This window comes from Podarcis melisellensis (assembly GCF_964234715.1).
Source record: "Podarcis melisellensis genome assembly, chromosome: 1".
Taxonomy (NCBI): Eukaryota; Metazoa; Chordata; class Lepidosauria; order Squamata; family Lacertidae; genus Podarcis; species Podarcis melisellensis.
In genome coordinates, this window is record NC_138528.1 from 16929632 (window position 1) to 16945633 (window position 16002).

A 16002-nucleotide genomic window follows, 5' to 3' on the forward strand; every position below is an offset into this window, starting at 1 on the left:
AAGAAAAAGACATGGTATTTTGCACAGGACACATGTGGTCGCCCTGCTCTGCTTACCCTTAACAGGTTCGTGTGAGAGAGCGCAAAGAGGCCACAGGTCTGTTGCCACAAACTGCTCCCCCCAAATAGATCGAACGTGAAATGGACATACAGTGGAACCTTGGTTCTCAACCTTAATCCGTCCTGGGAGTCCATTCGACTCCCGAAACCGTATGAAAACTAAGGCGCGGCTTCTGTTTGGCTGCAGGTTTGCGGTGTTCAGGAGCCGATTTGTTCAGCAACTAAGCGGTTGATAACCAAGGTACGACTATGTATTATATATATTCATGAAAGTAGCAGCTGCGGTTGTAGGGAACATTCAAGGAGGTTCTTTAAGTGTACCTGACATAACGCTCATCTTTGGAGAGGGCGAAATGTTTCTGGGCAGCGTGTTTCCACTTATTAACAAGCATAGTCAACAATTTAACTTGGTTGGTAGAGCTTGAGATTCTCCAACAGTTTGACTTCACCCCCCAAAGGTGCACCTCTTCATTGTCTCCTGAGACAGACAGATGCCAATAACATGAAGGCAGTTTACTCAAACTTCTGCCTTCGCTTAAAACCACCATTTCCCCCATTCCTGCTTTACTGAAACTTCTGGGGTTTCAAACCACCACTAGTGAGTGTCCCTGCCTTCTCACTCCCATGCTATGGCCGCTGGCGTTGTGCAACCCGTTTTCTCCTTTGCTCCCTCTATCCCGCCCTGGCGTCATGCAAATCCAGGATCGTGATTTGGAACTACAAATCCTCCAACAGGGGCTGGACGTTTTGTGCACAGAGGAAGCCATGTCTGGGGGTGAGACAAGAGGAAAGCCTTAACCGGTGCCACAAAGGTCTTGGTGTTGGTGCCCGTCAGACCTTCCTCGGGAAAGTGTAAAAGGAGATTAATTCAGCACACAAACTCTCATTATCTTAACAGGCCGCCAGCAAGCAAAGGAGAGAGGGAAACAAAAAAGTATTCCCCAGGTAAGAAGCAGAAAGAGCACTTCCTATTTATTGAGCTTTTATTCTGATCTGCTATTCTTATTTTTTTAAAAAAAAAAGAAATAAAAATGTATACAACCCTTTGTCCCAGGGCAGTTCACAACAGAAACAAAATACAAAATGCATAATAAAACAAAAATAAGCCAATAATCCCACAAACACACTTAATAAGTCATAGAATGTTTATCAGCCTGGTTGGAGAGAAATGTTTTCACCTGGTGCCTATTACATATGTAATGAAGGTGCCAGGTGAGCCTCCCTGAGGAAGGCATTCCGCAATCTGTTTGAAGCGAGTTTAGAGGACACTGGCTATTTAATGAATATTCATTCCAGTTTGTGAGGAGGTTTGGTGATATTGTATCAAAGCAAGTGTGCATTTTCCAGTGCCTTTGCTATGTGACTTCTCTTACTGGGAAAACTCCATTCATTTGGGGAACTTTTTTTGTTGCAACCTGAATTTGCCAGCATGTAACAGAATCCCACCAGAAGACAGTGAAAATTTGGAAGTACTTAAAGAAAAAAAGCCAAGCAATACAACCATGAATCTTGGGCCCATGAAGGGTGCCAGAAAAACGGAGACATTGTGCAGGAGAGTATGAAAGGGGAGAAGAAATAGTTTAATAGAAAGACCACCTTCCATCTTCCACCTCTCAGTATTTTTTAAATACATTTTATTTGCTAGTATACCTGCATCCTCTGCCATTGAACAATTTATGTAGAAGCATAAAAACATCTGGCAAAGAGCAGCAACCCCACACAGCCACCACGGGCACAAAGGGAAAGAGCTCTCCTTTTCCATTCATATTGGTTATCTTGTTTATTTCAAGTATTTATATTATTTATTTCATTTGTCAGTCGCTTTTTACAGTAAATGGAAGTCTCAAAGTGACTTGACAAAAACAAAACTCAGACTATAAAAACAACTGAAAACCAGCAAAAAAAAATCAACATGCCAACACAAGATGCATGAAATATCTCACATTTCCTCTACAAAGAAAAATAATAATAATAATCATCATCATCATCCTAAAGGAAGGTAAGATCAAACGTAAAACCACAAATTTACCCAAAAAAGCACCCTCCCTCCCTTACCACTGAAACAACATTACAGTAGTACCTCAGGTTACATACGCTTCAGGTTACATACGCTTCAGGTTACAGACTCCGCTAACCCAGAAATAGTGCTTCAGGTTAAGAACTTTGCTTCAGGATGAGAACAGAAATCGGGCTCTGGCAGCATGGCGGCAGCAGGAGGCCCCATTAGCTAAAGTGGTGCTTCAGGTTAAGAACAGTTTCGGGTTAAGTATGGACCTCCGGAACGAATTAACTACTTAACCTGAGGTACCACTGTACTGAATTGTTTATTTGTGAGCTTAAGCTATAAATCAAATGGCCCTGGGTTCAGATTTTACCTCCGTCATACACTCACTGACCCTGCGTAAATTACAGTTCCTCAGCCTCCATTTCCTTCCCAGCATCTCCTATGGGGTAACCATGATCAGCTTCACAACCCTTGCTATCAGAATTACATGAAGTGTTATATAAATGGAAACTCAACCGTTATGACATTTTGAGCGACTGCACACAAGCGCACCCTTGAGAATCTTCGTGTGCCGCCCTCGTATTCTCAGGGCATACTTCCTTAATTTTCTTCCTTCGTAGCTGAGGAAGGCGGAATAATTCAGTTCAGTTCACCCTTTACTTCACTCAAGTCTCTTAAAATACTCGTCGAAACAATACGCAAGCTGAAACACAGCCGTCCTTCAAAATTTGCAGTTCTCCGAATTTAATGCAGACTTTAGGGGACAGCGCATAAATTTAATAAATAATAATAATTTTTTCAAAAGTGTATTTTGGTGAAAACAAAAATGCATTACAGTGAGGGGGAACTGCTTGCAAAAAAATTGTACAATAGCTAAAATTGCATACAAACTGTTCATGTCAGGATAAATGACTACTAAAATCCTAGTGAATTTCAGTGAGGAATTCAAAATAAATAAATAGATAAATAAATAAATCATGCAGATAAATAAAGAAATCATGCATTTCTGATACAGAAATGTGATGAACCAAAACATGGGAGGATGGAGCAAGCTTTGTTTCACCTGCTACAGAGACTAGGGCCCAAACCAATGCATTTAAATTGGAGGTTTTTAAGCAGAGGTTGGATGGCCATCCTAGGATGGCCATCCTAGATGCTTTAGCTGAGATGCCTGCATTACAGGGGGTTGCACTAGATGACCCTTGTGGTCCCTTGCAACTCTACGATTCTATGATTCCTTCATCAGATTTTGTGGGCTCCTCCGGGCAATCTGTTTGGTGAATCACAGCAGGAGAAAACAAGCTTGCTCCCTCTTCCATGTGACAGCCCTTGAGATATCTGAAGATGGCTATCATATCTCTTCTCAGTCTACTATTTACCAGGTTAAGCATACCCAGATCCCTCAACCATTCCTCATAAGGCTTGGTTTCCACACCCTTTATCCATCTTGGTCACCCTCCTCTGCACACGTTCCAGCTTGTGGTGCCCAGAACTGGAGACTCCTTATGGTGGGAAGCCCTCAGGTGACTGTAGCAGCTACCAATTCCAACAGTCAAGTGGCCCTGCTTCAAAACTGGTCTTAGCACCACCATGCTCCTTCCTCGGAAAGCACCTGGCTTCTCCGTGCAATTGGAACAAGAGGAAGAAGGTACAATGAAATTGCAGTAAACAGCAATTTTCTTGTTCTTCTCTGCTGCCCACATCCAAGAAGGTGGCAGGCCCTGTCCGTGGGAAGGTGAACAAATGGGTAACTGCAGCAGCTGCTGGAAACACCAGCTGCTACTGTCAAAGAGAGCCTTCCTACAGTACGCTAACCAATTAAGGAAGTTTTTAGTCAAATTTACTGCTTTAGTTTCAACTCTTAATTATGCCGCACACAATTTGAAATTGATCTGAAGAATCATCTTAAAGCATATTGCTTGAAAAGATGTAGACAGATAATTCAAATCAGTGTCATGAATAAACTCGCTCGTGGATCAGAGCCAAGAATAAGCTTTCACATGGAAATAAGCCACTTCTCAAGGTTTGTAAATTTACTTGATTAACCAGATCAGCAAGTTTAGTCCCTTCCACTTTGATTGCGTTTTTTTAATGCAGAACAGAAAGCTATATGGTTTGTAACTTTGTAAAGTTCGTTAACAGTTCTGGGCATTTTCCAAATCCAAAGCAATAACAGCATTTGGCAAAAGAGATAATGAAGTTAGAGAAAACATATACACTTAAACAGAAGGCCATTCAGCCCTGCATTGTGTGTTGAAAAAGACTGAGGTAGAAGAGATCATATCTGTAATGGATTCCAACTGAAATTCACAAATGCAGACATAAAACGAAGCAGTTATACCGCTGTTCCAACAAATCAGTTTTTTGTCTGGAGATCTCAATCTCATGTGTGTTATTATTTGCACACAAACACCTTTGCATCAAATGAACCCCACTCACTTTTTACTCTCTACCAGACATGAATCCCTATGCTTCATATAAAACAGGACTATTGTTCTCCAGTGAATCAGTGCAATGCATTCTCAGTAAAGTTGCCAAGTACTTACCTCGCTGCCATCCCAGAAATAACTTGGTATTATTTATGTATTTGGGGAGAACAGTACTAGCGATCTGTCCAGCACAACTGTTGCATTAAAACACGTCGCCCTTGTAACTTCACCACGTTACACAAAGCAGAACATGAAGTAAGCCGAGCAGTTTAACTTGAAAGTTTACACTAGGTCTTGTAACCAAACAGGAAAAGGAAGCTTTACCAAAATAGAGAGCGTATGTGTGCAGGAAGCAACTCTGCGTTTTTGGCTTGATATTTTTTCTTAGCAAAATTTATTGTTCAGCAGAAAGGCCAGTGTGGAGGGGGAAAAGACCAAAATTGCCCAAATTCGAGGGCACAAATACTGCCACCCTCACTGGGAGTGTTGAGGATATATATTTAAGTTCCCCAATAAAAGCACCCGTCAGTGGAACTCAATATGGACACCACTCGCCAGCATTCTCCAAGATGCGTAGGGTCACAGAAATTAAGCTGGAATCTGCAATATGTGCAAGCTGCAGTAATTTGTACTGGTTTGGGAAGGGACAAGGAGCACTGCTGGCAAGGAAACCACTGGTAATTTGGGTCAGCCAATTTCTAGCTGCTGAGATTTCAGCAGGCACTGCCAGGGCACATGCAAACACTGTCATAAGGCCCAGAGACCTAATTTTATTTCATTTTAAAAAAAGCAAAACCGAACACATAGATTTTCAAGGAAGCTGGATTCTGTAATGTTCTTCATTCTAAGCTTTATTTCTGGCATCCACACAGAATTCTGCCATACCCACAAAGAGCCCACATCTTTTAGAATTGAGGCACAAACCAGCCCTCATTTTGTTTTTGCACATACAGGGGTACCTCGGGTTACAGACGCTTCAGGTTACAGACTCCACTAACCCAGAAATAGTACCTCGGGTTAAGAACTTTGCTTCAGGATGAGAACAGAAATTGTGTGGCGGCGGCAGCGGGATGCCCCATTAGCTAAAGTGGTGCTTCAGGTTAAGAACAGTTTCAGGTTAAAAACAGACCTTCAGAATGAATTAGGTTCTTAACCCAGGGTACCACTGTATACACATATACAGTGGATGCTCAGGTTGTGAACATGATCCGTGTGGGATGCATATTCGCAACCTGCAGCGTCCGCAACCCGCAACGGCACGTCTGCGCACGCGCGGGTTGTGATTCAGCGCTTCTGTGCATTCGCAAACCGTGTTTTAGCGCTTCTGCGCATGCTTTACCGCCGAAACCTGGAAGTAACCCGTTCTGGTACTTCTGGGTTTCGGCGGTCCGCAACCTGAAAAAACGCAACCTGAAGCATCTGTAACCCAAGGTATGACTGTACACACCATCTCTTTAAGTGTGTTGTTAAATTTGAGTTGATTTCTTATCAACCCAGTCAGATGGGTTAGTTGAGAGTCCAGCACTGCAGGAGGTTGGATTAGATAACCCTTGGGGACCTTTCCAACTCTATAATTCCATGATTCTACTATTCCCCCCCCCCCAGCACCTTTCCAGTTTCCCATTTATCTGTTAAGCTCTGATACTTTCATTTCTGCCCCTCTAGCGGTGTGGTGAAAGATGAGCAATCCACATTTATTATATTGCTGCAGGAAAAAAACTTCACACTCACTCCATGCCTGCCAATCTTGCTCTCTAGGTCATAATTATGAAGCCCACCCAGAGACTCCTGTGTTCAACAGATCAATGGAATGGCATGTGCAAAGAACAGAAAATCCATATGGTGGGTTGGCCACACTTTTGAATTGCGCTAACGCAAGTGTGACTCTACCTCTTTGTTTTCCTGTCGTTTTGAGCAGGAACCTGCAGCTGTCTTATGCGCAAGTGGTTAGCCAAGACTAGAATAAAACAGACGGGAGTCCAGAGAATAAGGAAACTGATAATACTTCAGAGAGAGGTTAAACAGAACAAAACAGTGTATGACAGGAGGACAAATCTTATTTGGGGACTTCCCAGGCTTTTTTCTGGCCCACGTAGGACCAGTCTGGATAGTTGGCCTTGGTTTAGGGAAGCTTTTAATGTTTAATAGGTTATTGTATTTTACTGTTTTGTTGGAAGCCGCCCAGAGTGGCTGGGGAAACCCAGCCAGATGGGTGGGGTATAAAAATTATTATTATTATTGGTGAAGATTTGACGTTTTCATCCCCAAAAAGTTTTTGATTTGAGTTTCTATTGAAATGAGGCTGCATTTTAATGTTGTATTTTAATCTTGTTTTTAAGTTGTATCTTAATCAATTGTTTTATATCTGGTGTTAGCCACCCTGAGCCCGGTCTTGGCTGGGGAGGGCAGGGTATAAATAAAAATTATTATTATTAATAATAATAATAATAAACTGAGAGCACTGTCGTTCTTAGATCAGGTCTTCATAAGAGGGAAACTCAATCAGAACCAGTCAGAGGCACCAACTTGTGGAGGCAATGGGGGGGGGCAACACTGTGTGTGTGATGTCAGGATGTTGGGAGGAGCTGGGGGCGGAGCCAAAAGTGGCAGCCACATGCCTAAATGGCTGGGGGCTTCTCCTCCGCCTCCTCTTAGCACTGCCACTGATGGGAGGATGCTCTGACACCATGCTGGGCTCCATTCTTCAGCACAGTGGTTTTGGAACATGGGCTTCCCTGGCCCCTACCCCCCAAATATAGGGGACCCGGAAAGAGCTCGGCCCCCAGGAGCTGGCGCCCCCTGGAACCAGTTTACTTTCCAATTCTTCCAAATGTCAAATCCCAAATGTCTTCGTCACCGACTACTGAATCCCAACTGACTCGAACCTCCAGCCAATCAGTCTGGACCAAAAACAGAATTAACCCCTTACGTCACACACTAGCACAAGTTACCAGGGAGGCGTTGTAAAGAGAGTTCACTTATTCCCCCACCCTGGGTGAGCTTAAGACAAATGCAAGTTCCAGCTGAAAACAGCAAGAAAACAAAGAGGAAGGGCAGCATGCAGACAGTACAGTGGTACCTCGAGTTACAGACGCTTCAGGTTACAGACGCTTCTGGTTACTGACTCTGCTAACCAATAAATAGTACCTCGGGTGAAGAACTTTGCTTCAGGATGAGAACAGAAATTGTGCGGAGGCGACGAGAGGCCCCATTAGCTAAAGTGATACCTCAGGTTAAGAACAGTTTCAGGTTAAGAACGGACCTCCAGAACGAATTAAGTTCTTAACCCCAGGTACCACTGTATAATGCTTTTACCGTGCGTGAGAGAGCACTTGTGAAAACATTCACTGCATCCACCTGTGGCGCAAGGTAAGGGTCCAGAAATAGCATCCACGCTGGGAATGCTATTTATGCTGGGCCAAAAATACACAGACACACAGTAGCAGTCTTTCACTTTAAACAACAACAACAACAACCCAGCTTTGCTGCAGCTTCCAAAAGTGGCAGAGCTTCTCTAAGCAGTTCAGCACTATTGCTCATTGGTAACAAATATGCTTTATATTCTCATTAATCGAGACTGTTCTCGAAAATATCCACCAAAAGATTATTCTCGAAAATTTAACATCACTAGGAATGATGTTACATCATGGTGTAGCAGGTATTCCCAACGGCCCATTCTGCTACCACGGTGCTTCCTTGCTGCCACTCCTAAAGCAGCAGCAAGACTGCTTTGTGGGCAAAGGAAAGAGTGTGAGACCCTCCGACACTTCCTCTAATATGGGAACACCCCTCTAAAATATTACTATTATTATTTATTAAATTTGTATACTGCCTTCCATCCATAGACCTCAGGGTGGTTCACAACCTAAAGACACAAGATTAAAAAAACAACAACCCACAAAATACAGAATAAAAACAAGAACAAACTAATAACCCTCTCCCCTCCAAAACACATTTAAATATTAAAATTTCTCCCATTCCCCATAAGATAGCAAAAACAACTTTCAGGACCTTTCCACTTACTTGACAAGGATCAAAATATTTGGCCCAGGACTAGGGGCTATAGCTCAGCTGTTGCATGAAGAAGGTCCCAAGTTCAACCCAGTTAGGACAGGTGTGGGGATCCTTCAGCTCTCCAGCTGCTCCTGTACTACAACTCCCATAGGCCCCAGCGATCATGGCCAATGGCAAGGGATGGTGGGTGTTGTAGTTCTGCAACACTTGGAGGGCAACAGATTCTTCACACCTGAGTTAGAAGGATCAGAGAGCAGAGGATGCGAAAGGAACCTCTACACCAGTGATGGCCAAACTTTGCCCTCCAGCTGTTTTGGGACTACAATTCCCATCATCCCTGACCACTGTTAGCTAGGGATGATGGGAGTTGTAGTTCAAAATCTGCTGAAGGGCCAAGTTTGGCCATCACTGCTCTACACCAAGGTGCCAGGGAGCCACTGCCAGTGAAAGAAGACTGTGCTGGGCTACAAACATGAGGGATGATGGGAATTGTAGTCCAAAAACTGCTGGAAACCCAAGTGTGGGAAACTCTGATAGATAAACAGCAAGACCAGGCACACACAGCAAACTGAAACTAGGATCCAGACCTCTCAACCGTGGGTGGCCTTTCAGGTTTACTTCTTCAGCAACCTGAGATGTTCTATCTCCTTTCAGTTACCGCATGACAGCCTTATAAACTCTTCCTGTTGTTATACTTGAAATCTGCAAGGCATAGGCTGGGTGGGGTGGGGGGAAGTGCTGCACTTAGAACTGTGCTAAAGAGAAGTGAAATGTAAAAAATGACCTAATTTACAGCTGCAAATATTTTTGTTCTGTCTCACTGAGCCTAGTAGCTTGAGGTGAAAGGGACTTTCCTAAATCACTGTCAGATCTTAAAATCACAGTCCGTACTTTCCCTTAGCTTTAGACCCAGTGGTTCAGAAAGCTCCTCCATGATCACCTGTCTCCTCATTTGAGAATCAATCGAGAAAGTCCAGTTGGCCCTTCCAAGGTTACTTTCACACTGGAGCCCCTCAACTGTCCCAATGTCAGTTTCTGTTCTGCAGGGGGTGGGATTTACTTGCTGGCTGCGTCTCACTTTCTAAGAAATAATAAAGTAGTGCTATGCTACTAAGAAAAAGAAAGGAAGATAACAAATGGAATGAAAAGTAGGAATTAAATAATTGTTGACTCCCCCAGCATGAACAGAAACTGACACTGGAGTAACTGCAATTTGCTAACCTTCTCCACCCATGACATTCCTTAAATGGGGTGGACCTACATGGAAAGAGCAAACAAGCCCTTAAAAGGCTTGCATTGTATTTGTGCAATTGTATTTTGTTACAAAAAAGCTGCCACAAATCAGGTTCCCTTCCCCAAAAGAAACCCACAGGAAGGCAACACAGAAAAAACTGCAGCAATGAGCTGACAACGACATCATTAGACCGTTCTGTAAGAAATATGTACACAAAAGATGACTATTGAGAGAACGGTCCTTGGTGTTTGCAAACCAAGGCTGAGTTTGACAAGCACCAACTGCAGCTTGGGTGGAAAATAGTTGGCTGGTTTACATTAGCTCCTGTCTTTAAAATGTTTGTTTTACTTAATGTATGCTATTTAGGTTTTGCTCTTTTAACCTTTTCTTTAAACAATCATGACAGCATGTATATAGATTACTGGAGCCCTTGGATCCAGCATGAGAACAAGCTGAATAAAACTGCAAACAGTTGCATACCAACATTAAGGATGGGGCATGAAAACTGTCTCACGATAAATTAGTTAAAACTTGCTAGAGTCAGCCATTTGCATTTTCTCCCAATTGACTTTAAATGAGGCACACCACTCCCAAATCAAAACTTCCTTGGTTTTTAAGCTAGGCTCTGAGGTACTTTTTTGTCCACTGCAATAAGTTTATTAACAATGCAATAAGCAGTTGACATCAAAAGAGAAAAAATATCAAAAGTTTCAGTTTTCACAGCTGGGGCGGCACTGCAGTTAGACAGAGTCAGATGACTTCCCTAGGGGTAAGTGGCAACAGCCTCTAGCTATAGCTCTGCCATTATTCTAAATTTAGTGCTTATATTGTACTTTATGGTTTTTATGGTAGTTCTGCACTTATGATATTATTTTCCCTTTAAATACATGTCAGTTTTTTTTCAAATAACCAGGAAGATAAATTTCTTCATCTTTTTATATAGCACGTTTTTTGGGGGAAAGTTTTTTAAAAGCAGAAATAGAAGCATAACTTTACTTTAACTTCTGGGGGTACTAGTAATATTAGAAAGGGGTTAACCTCTTCCTATAGGGTATCTGTTCCTGATTCCTTACCTCACAGTAACCACTACAGCAACCCAGTTTAATCATCCCAGGGTCTGGCATCTTAGAGAGGTCTAAGAGGTCTGGCTGTTCTTTAGTAAAATCCAATCTTTCAACCAGCATAAACATGATGCTTCGAAATATAATTGTAGGTCAGGGAGAGCAAAACTACCTCTCTTTGTTGTTGCATTTCTCCAACACTATCCTAACAACAAAACATCTGGCTTTATAAGTGGGTTTGTTGCACCCTGGGAACAGAGCACTTTAATCTACTTCAGCTGCTTGCACATAAAGTTCTGGTATGCTCCTGAATAATGATAGTCTGGATGTTGCCCATTGACGCTTAGCACCTGGACAGGTCACCTATTTTCAGTCTTCCCCTCTATGATGAGACATGTTGTATTTGTAAGGGAATTATAGTAATTGTTTTTAAATTTGCATGTATACATATGTGGGTTGTATGCAAATCTCTTTATCTTTTGTAGCAGTGTTTATGTGGCCACCCTGCCTGTCAGTTAGAACGTTCGTCAAGAATTCTGATCATTATCAGCTGCCACCTGATGATCTCATTGTAGTACCAGGGCAGATATAGTAGATCCTGCTTTCAATACTATTTTTACCTACAAACCTTTTGAGGTGGGCATACTTGCTTTCTTTCCAACAACAATGCATTCCCCATAAACTTCCTGCTGAAATCTTGTAACTTCTTAGTCTACTAAAGTTTTTTTGGGGTGGCGGCAGTGTTGTTCTGCTTTTGTTGTGCTATAATACAAGAGCTTCCCTATGGACGACTCATAAAGCAGACAGTCCAGTATAAATTCACCTTTAATGCACTATTATTGTGCCACGACGTGTTGCCTGCAAAAAAAAAAAATCACCAGTCTGAAGGGGTCCACTGTCTGCCTGATGAGTTAACTGTGTGTTGTAATTTTTCCTATCAAAATCCTGCCCAAACTTTCCCCCTTTTGATCTAGCTATGCTGCCAACACCCTGGCTTGATCCATCTCCACCCACTTCCCCAAAAATGGTGAATACAGGGATAAACAGATGAAAAAGGACTGCCTTCATCTCAGGCCTTTTTATCTTCCACAGAGGCCAGTCTTACTGCTTTCTCTCTCACTGTAATTTCCAAAATCTGCCTGGCTCATTTCTTGGACCGCTGCTGTCACAAACCTGTCTTGTTCTTGGACTTGAGACGGGCCATATGGAAATGTTTATTTTATATATGTTGTACAATGTCTCAAGCACACACACCCCCAGTCCTTTCATGCTTTTAAACGAAATATTTTAGCCATTTTGGAAGAGGTCAAATGCATTTCCACATAGTGCCGCAACTGTGACTTGGCATTTGCTATGCGTTGGCTAATCGGTGGATGTGCAGTGAGTTGACTCTGCTTCGGGAGACTTCGCTGTGTGCGTGAAAGTGGCAGATTATTGCTCTCCATATGGCCTATAAATTGTTTCATTGCTGCTCAGCGTGGGGTCTGGGCTCATTATAAATACCACCATTTATTGAGAGAGCATTTTCAGGCACCCACTGAGTTAAAGTGTTATAATAACACTGTTGACGCCTAATACAAAATCAGACTTGCTATCAGCTCTTTCAATCACAGGGGTAGAGAGAGGACAGCTGATCTTGAACCAGAAACGTATGGATTGTTGTTCATGCTACTAGTTTGAAGTGGAGTATTATCCTTAAGTTGTGAGAAACTTTCCGCTGAGATGGTCTTCCTTGAAAGCAGTTGGCTCCAGTTGGAGGTTTAAGCCCAGTGGTTTGGTTAGAACACCTTAGTTTGGGCTCATTTATATATCTTGGGCTAGACCCAAAGCCGTCTGTTACACTGTTGTGAAGTCACCTGATACTTTGGCAAATAGGTGTCCCACATTATACTTTGTTAGATAAGTCCTGAAGTTGTGCTTTGAATAACAACCCAAATGCTTCCTCCAGGACATCTTGTAAACACTCTGTAGACACAGAATGATAGGATTTTTGTTGGCTATAGCTGGCAAGCAGAGACCTGAGCAAAAGAGTCCGGATATAGTTTAGAATTACAGGCAAATAAGATGTTGGAAAATAAGGCTTATAATGTTTGCTAACATGCCTTGGTACAACACTACTTTTATTTTTAATTGGTCATCTCAACAGCACTTAGTTTTCCTATAAACACTTGATGCCTTTATACAAATGGAGAGGCACGGTCCACTCAGGATTTAAGTACTTTTAAGTACCACTGACTTCACTTAACTCTTCCACTAAAATCAATAATACTTTAAAATGCTTGACTTTCATTTTATTTTATTTTGCTCCCATCCATAGTTTCTGAGAGCTCGAAATGAAACAGAATGCAGTTCTGAGAGAGCTGAAGTTCACTCTTGTTATCCCGGTACTGAAACTAAAATACAAAAAAGTGATCCATGAGATAAAACTTTTCACAGCTGCTGAAGTACATTAACCTTTATGAAAAAGTTAGGATGAAGTAGGATCTCAAGGATTACTTCGAGCTCTACGATTCTTTGACATGCCACCTTTATCTTCCAATGATCTCAAGATGGTGTCCATGGTTCTTCACCTCCCCATTTCATCCTCACAACAACTCTGTGGGGTAGGTCAGGCTGAGAGATGGTGACTGGCCCAAGGTCACCCAGTGAGCTTCATGCCTGAGTGGGGATTTGACCAGCCAGAGTTCTCAACATGAACTTTTGACCAGCTTGCCAGCACCTTCCTGCTTCCTTTTCTAGGGGCAACTAAAAGGCTAGATTCAGAAAAGGGGGTCTCAGGTGAGCTTCCATTTTGATGGCAAGGTGGAGCTGGGGAATTATTGCTGACCATCCCCTCCCACCTTGCCGACAAAGGTCCGTATAGTTAAAGCTATGGTTTTCCCAGTAGTAATGTATGGAAGTGAGAGCTGGAGCCATAAAGAAGGCTGATTGCCGAAGAATTCATGCTTTTGAATTATGGTGCTGGAGGAGACTCTTTAGAGTCCCGTGGACTGCAAGAAGATCAAACCGATCCATTCTGAAGGAAATCAGCCCTGAGTGCTCAGTGGAAGGACAGATCCTGAGGCTGAGGCTTCAATACTTTGGCCACCTCATGAGAAGAGAAGACTCCCTGGAAAAGACCCTGATGTTGGGAGAGATTGTGGGCACAAGGAGAAGGGGACGACAAAGGACGAGATGGTAGGACAGTGTTCTTGAAGCTACCAACATGAGTTTGACCAATCTGCAGGAGGCAGTGGAAGACAGGAGTGCCTGGCATGCTCTGGTCCATGGGGTGACGAAGAGTCGGACACAACTAAACAACAACATCCATTCCCACTGCCTCCCCATTGCTTCAATTCAGAGTTCTACCTTCCCTTCAGAAACCAAACTAGAAAGCATTCATCTGCTGTGATGGAAGAACCCTCCAAAGGCAATCAGGTGTTGATACAGACTTCCTGCTCCCCATCAGTAAAGCTTACAGCCTGTATTTCAGCTTTTGAAGATAATGCTTAAAAACATCCCCTCTGCTAGCAGGGGCGGGGTGCGTAGCAGCTTTCTGAGTTCAGCTAATGACATTTTTGAGGCCCAGTCAGCAGCAATGCACCATCCAATGGCAAACTTTGATTATCCTGCTTGCTCAGAAGCAGGCCTCAGGAAGATTGACAGAAATCACATAGGCATTAAATCACCATAGTCATTGCCATCTTACCTAAAAGGGAATTCGATTAGCTGAGGAACATCCCATCCCCTGGAAATTCACCCCAAACTGAAGCCCTAATTAATTTGCTGTTCAACCTCATGCAGTGAACGTGTCAAATATAATTGGTTTGTTATCATCTGAGAGACGTTCTCCTGCTCTTTTGGTCTGAGCAAAACCATCTCCCTGCAGTACAAACAGTATAAAAAAATCAAAGAAAGCCCACACCCTTTCCTCCTGCCAGTCATGTGCCGCATACACAGTTTTGGGCAGTTAACGGCTTAATAGATGAAACACTGACCTCCAAGATCCTTTTCCAAATTCAGTTTGCAGTCCCATGACAGACAGTAGAATTGGGTTATGGAGCATTGGAGATGGAAAAAGGGGGGCTTTCCTAACACACGTCAGCGTTTTTATTTATCTTTTCGCTGCAGGTCTTTTTCTCTTCCGTCTTTAATGTTTCCCTCTTTCCCTTACTTGCCCATGTCAGCCCATTGTGGGTTAGGGTTCACTGTTTTCTTACACCCGCACGACGGTCGTTATTTACTTAACCCACCCTCACCAGAAAATGGCTCCATTTCGGAACACTCTTGTGGGACAGCGGAGAAGCGTGCAAACAAAACCAGCTTGCCTCGCACCACAGTTAAGTGCATTTTAGCCCACTTCAGCGCAAAGAGTGAACTTCTAATTGTCGTCTAGCTAGGGAAGACTCTCAGACATTACTCAAGCACCAAAACATTACGACTCTCCCAAGCGAGGCAAAGAAACCACTGAGGAATCATAAGGCTGTTACTTCAGTTTCTGTCTCCAGGTCTTATTAGAAAAAGTCATAGTGCATCTGACCTATAAGCATCAAAAAAAGAATGATGGAAATATTACTTGCCACCAATACATTGCAGGGAGTTTTGTTTGTTTTTAAAGACATACCTAATTTCACTCTTCGCCAGGGAAACCGGTTTAGTCTATAAAGTAAACATACTAAATCATAACATCCTTCATTCCAAAAGGCTTTTGATATTTTTACTTACTGTATTTTTTTGTGTATAAGCCGCCCCCATGTATAAGACGACCCCTATTTTTTTAGAGCCAAAACTAAGAAATTAAGTTGTTTAGCTTTTGGGGGGGGGGGAGGTCACTTCCGCCAATCGCTCACCCGCCTGCCCACCACTGGCGATCACACACCTCACCAATTGTCTGACCGCTCGCCACCACCAACAGCCCACCCGCCCCCTTGCTGCAGCAGCCAATCGCCTGCCCAATCGCCGCAGCCACAGCCAATCGCCAGCAGGCCTTGCCGCAGCCACCAATCACACGCCCAATTGCCGCTGCCAATCTCCTGCTTGCTGCTGCCATTAATCGCACGTCCACCCTTTGCATTCACTATCCGTGTATAAGAAGACATCCAATTTTTGCCTACTTTTTTTAAGCATGGTCTTATACACAGAAAAATACGGTATCTTAAATATTTTTAAGTATTATTGTTTCAAGTATCGTTAAACCCTGGGCACCACAATTTAAGAAGGA

General features: G+C 43.0%; 1 protein-coding gene across 9 annotated transcripts in view; it reads right to left on the reverse strand.

Annotated features, from left to right (window-relative positions):
• The window catches only part of EVL (Enah/Vasp-like), a 146632-nt gene that overhangs the window by 82895 nt on the left and 47735 nt on the right, over positions 1-16002 (reverse strand). Inside the window, exon 1 of one of the 9 annotated variants that reach the window (XM_081910665.1) lies at positions 14780-14832. The exons of 7 other annotated variants lie outside the window; for them this stretch is intronic. In XM_081910665.1, the coding sequence (XP_081766791.1) occupies positions 14780-14817 (38 nt within the window). In that variant the 5' untranslated portion in view covers positions 14818-14832. Of the gene's footprint in view, positions 1-4610; positions 4771-14779; positions 14833-16002 lie in introns of those variants that run through there. One more of the 9 variants, XM_081910666.1, reaches the window with a different exon arrangement.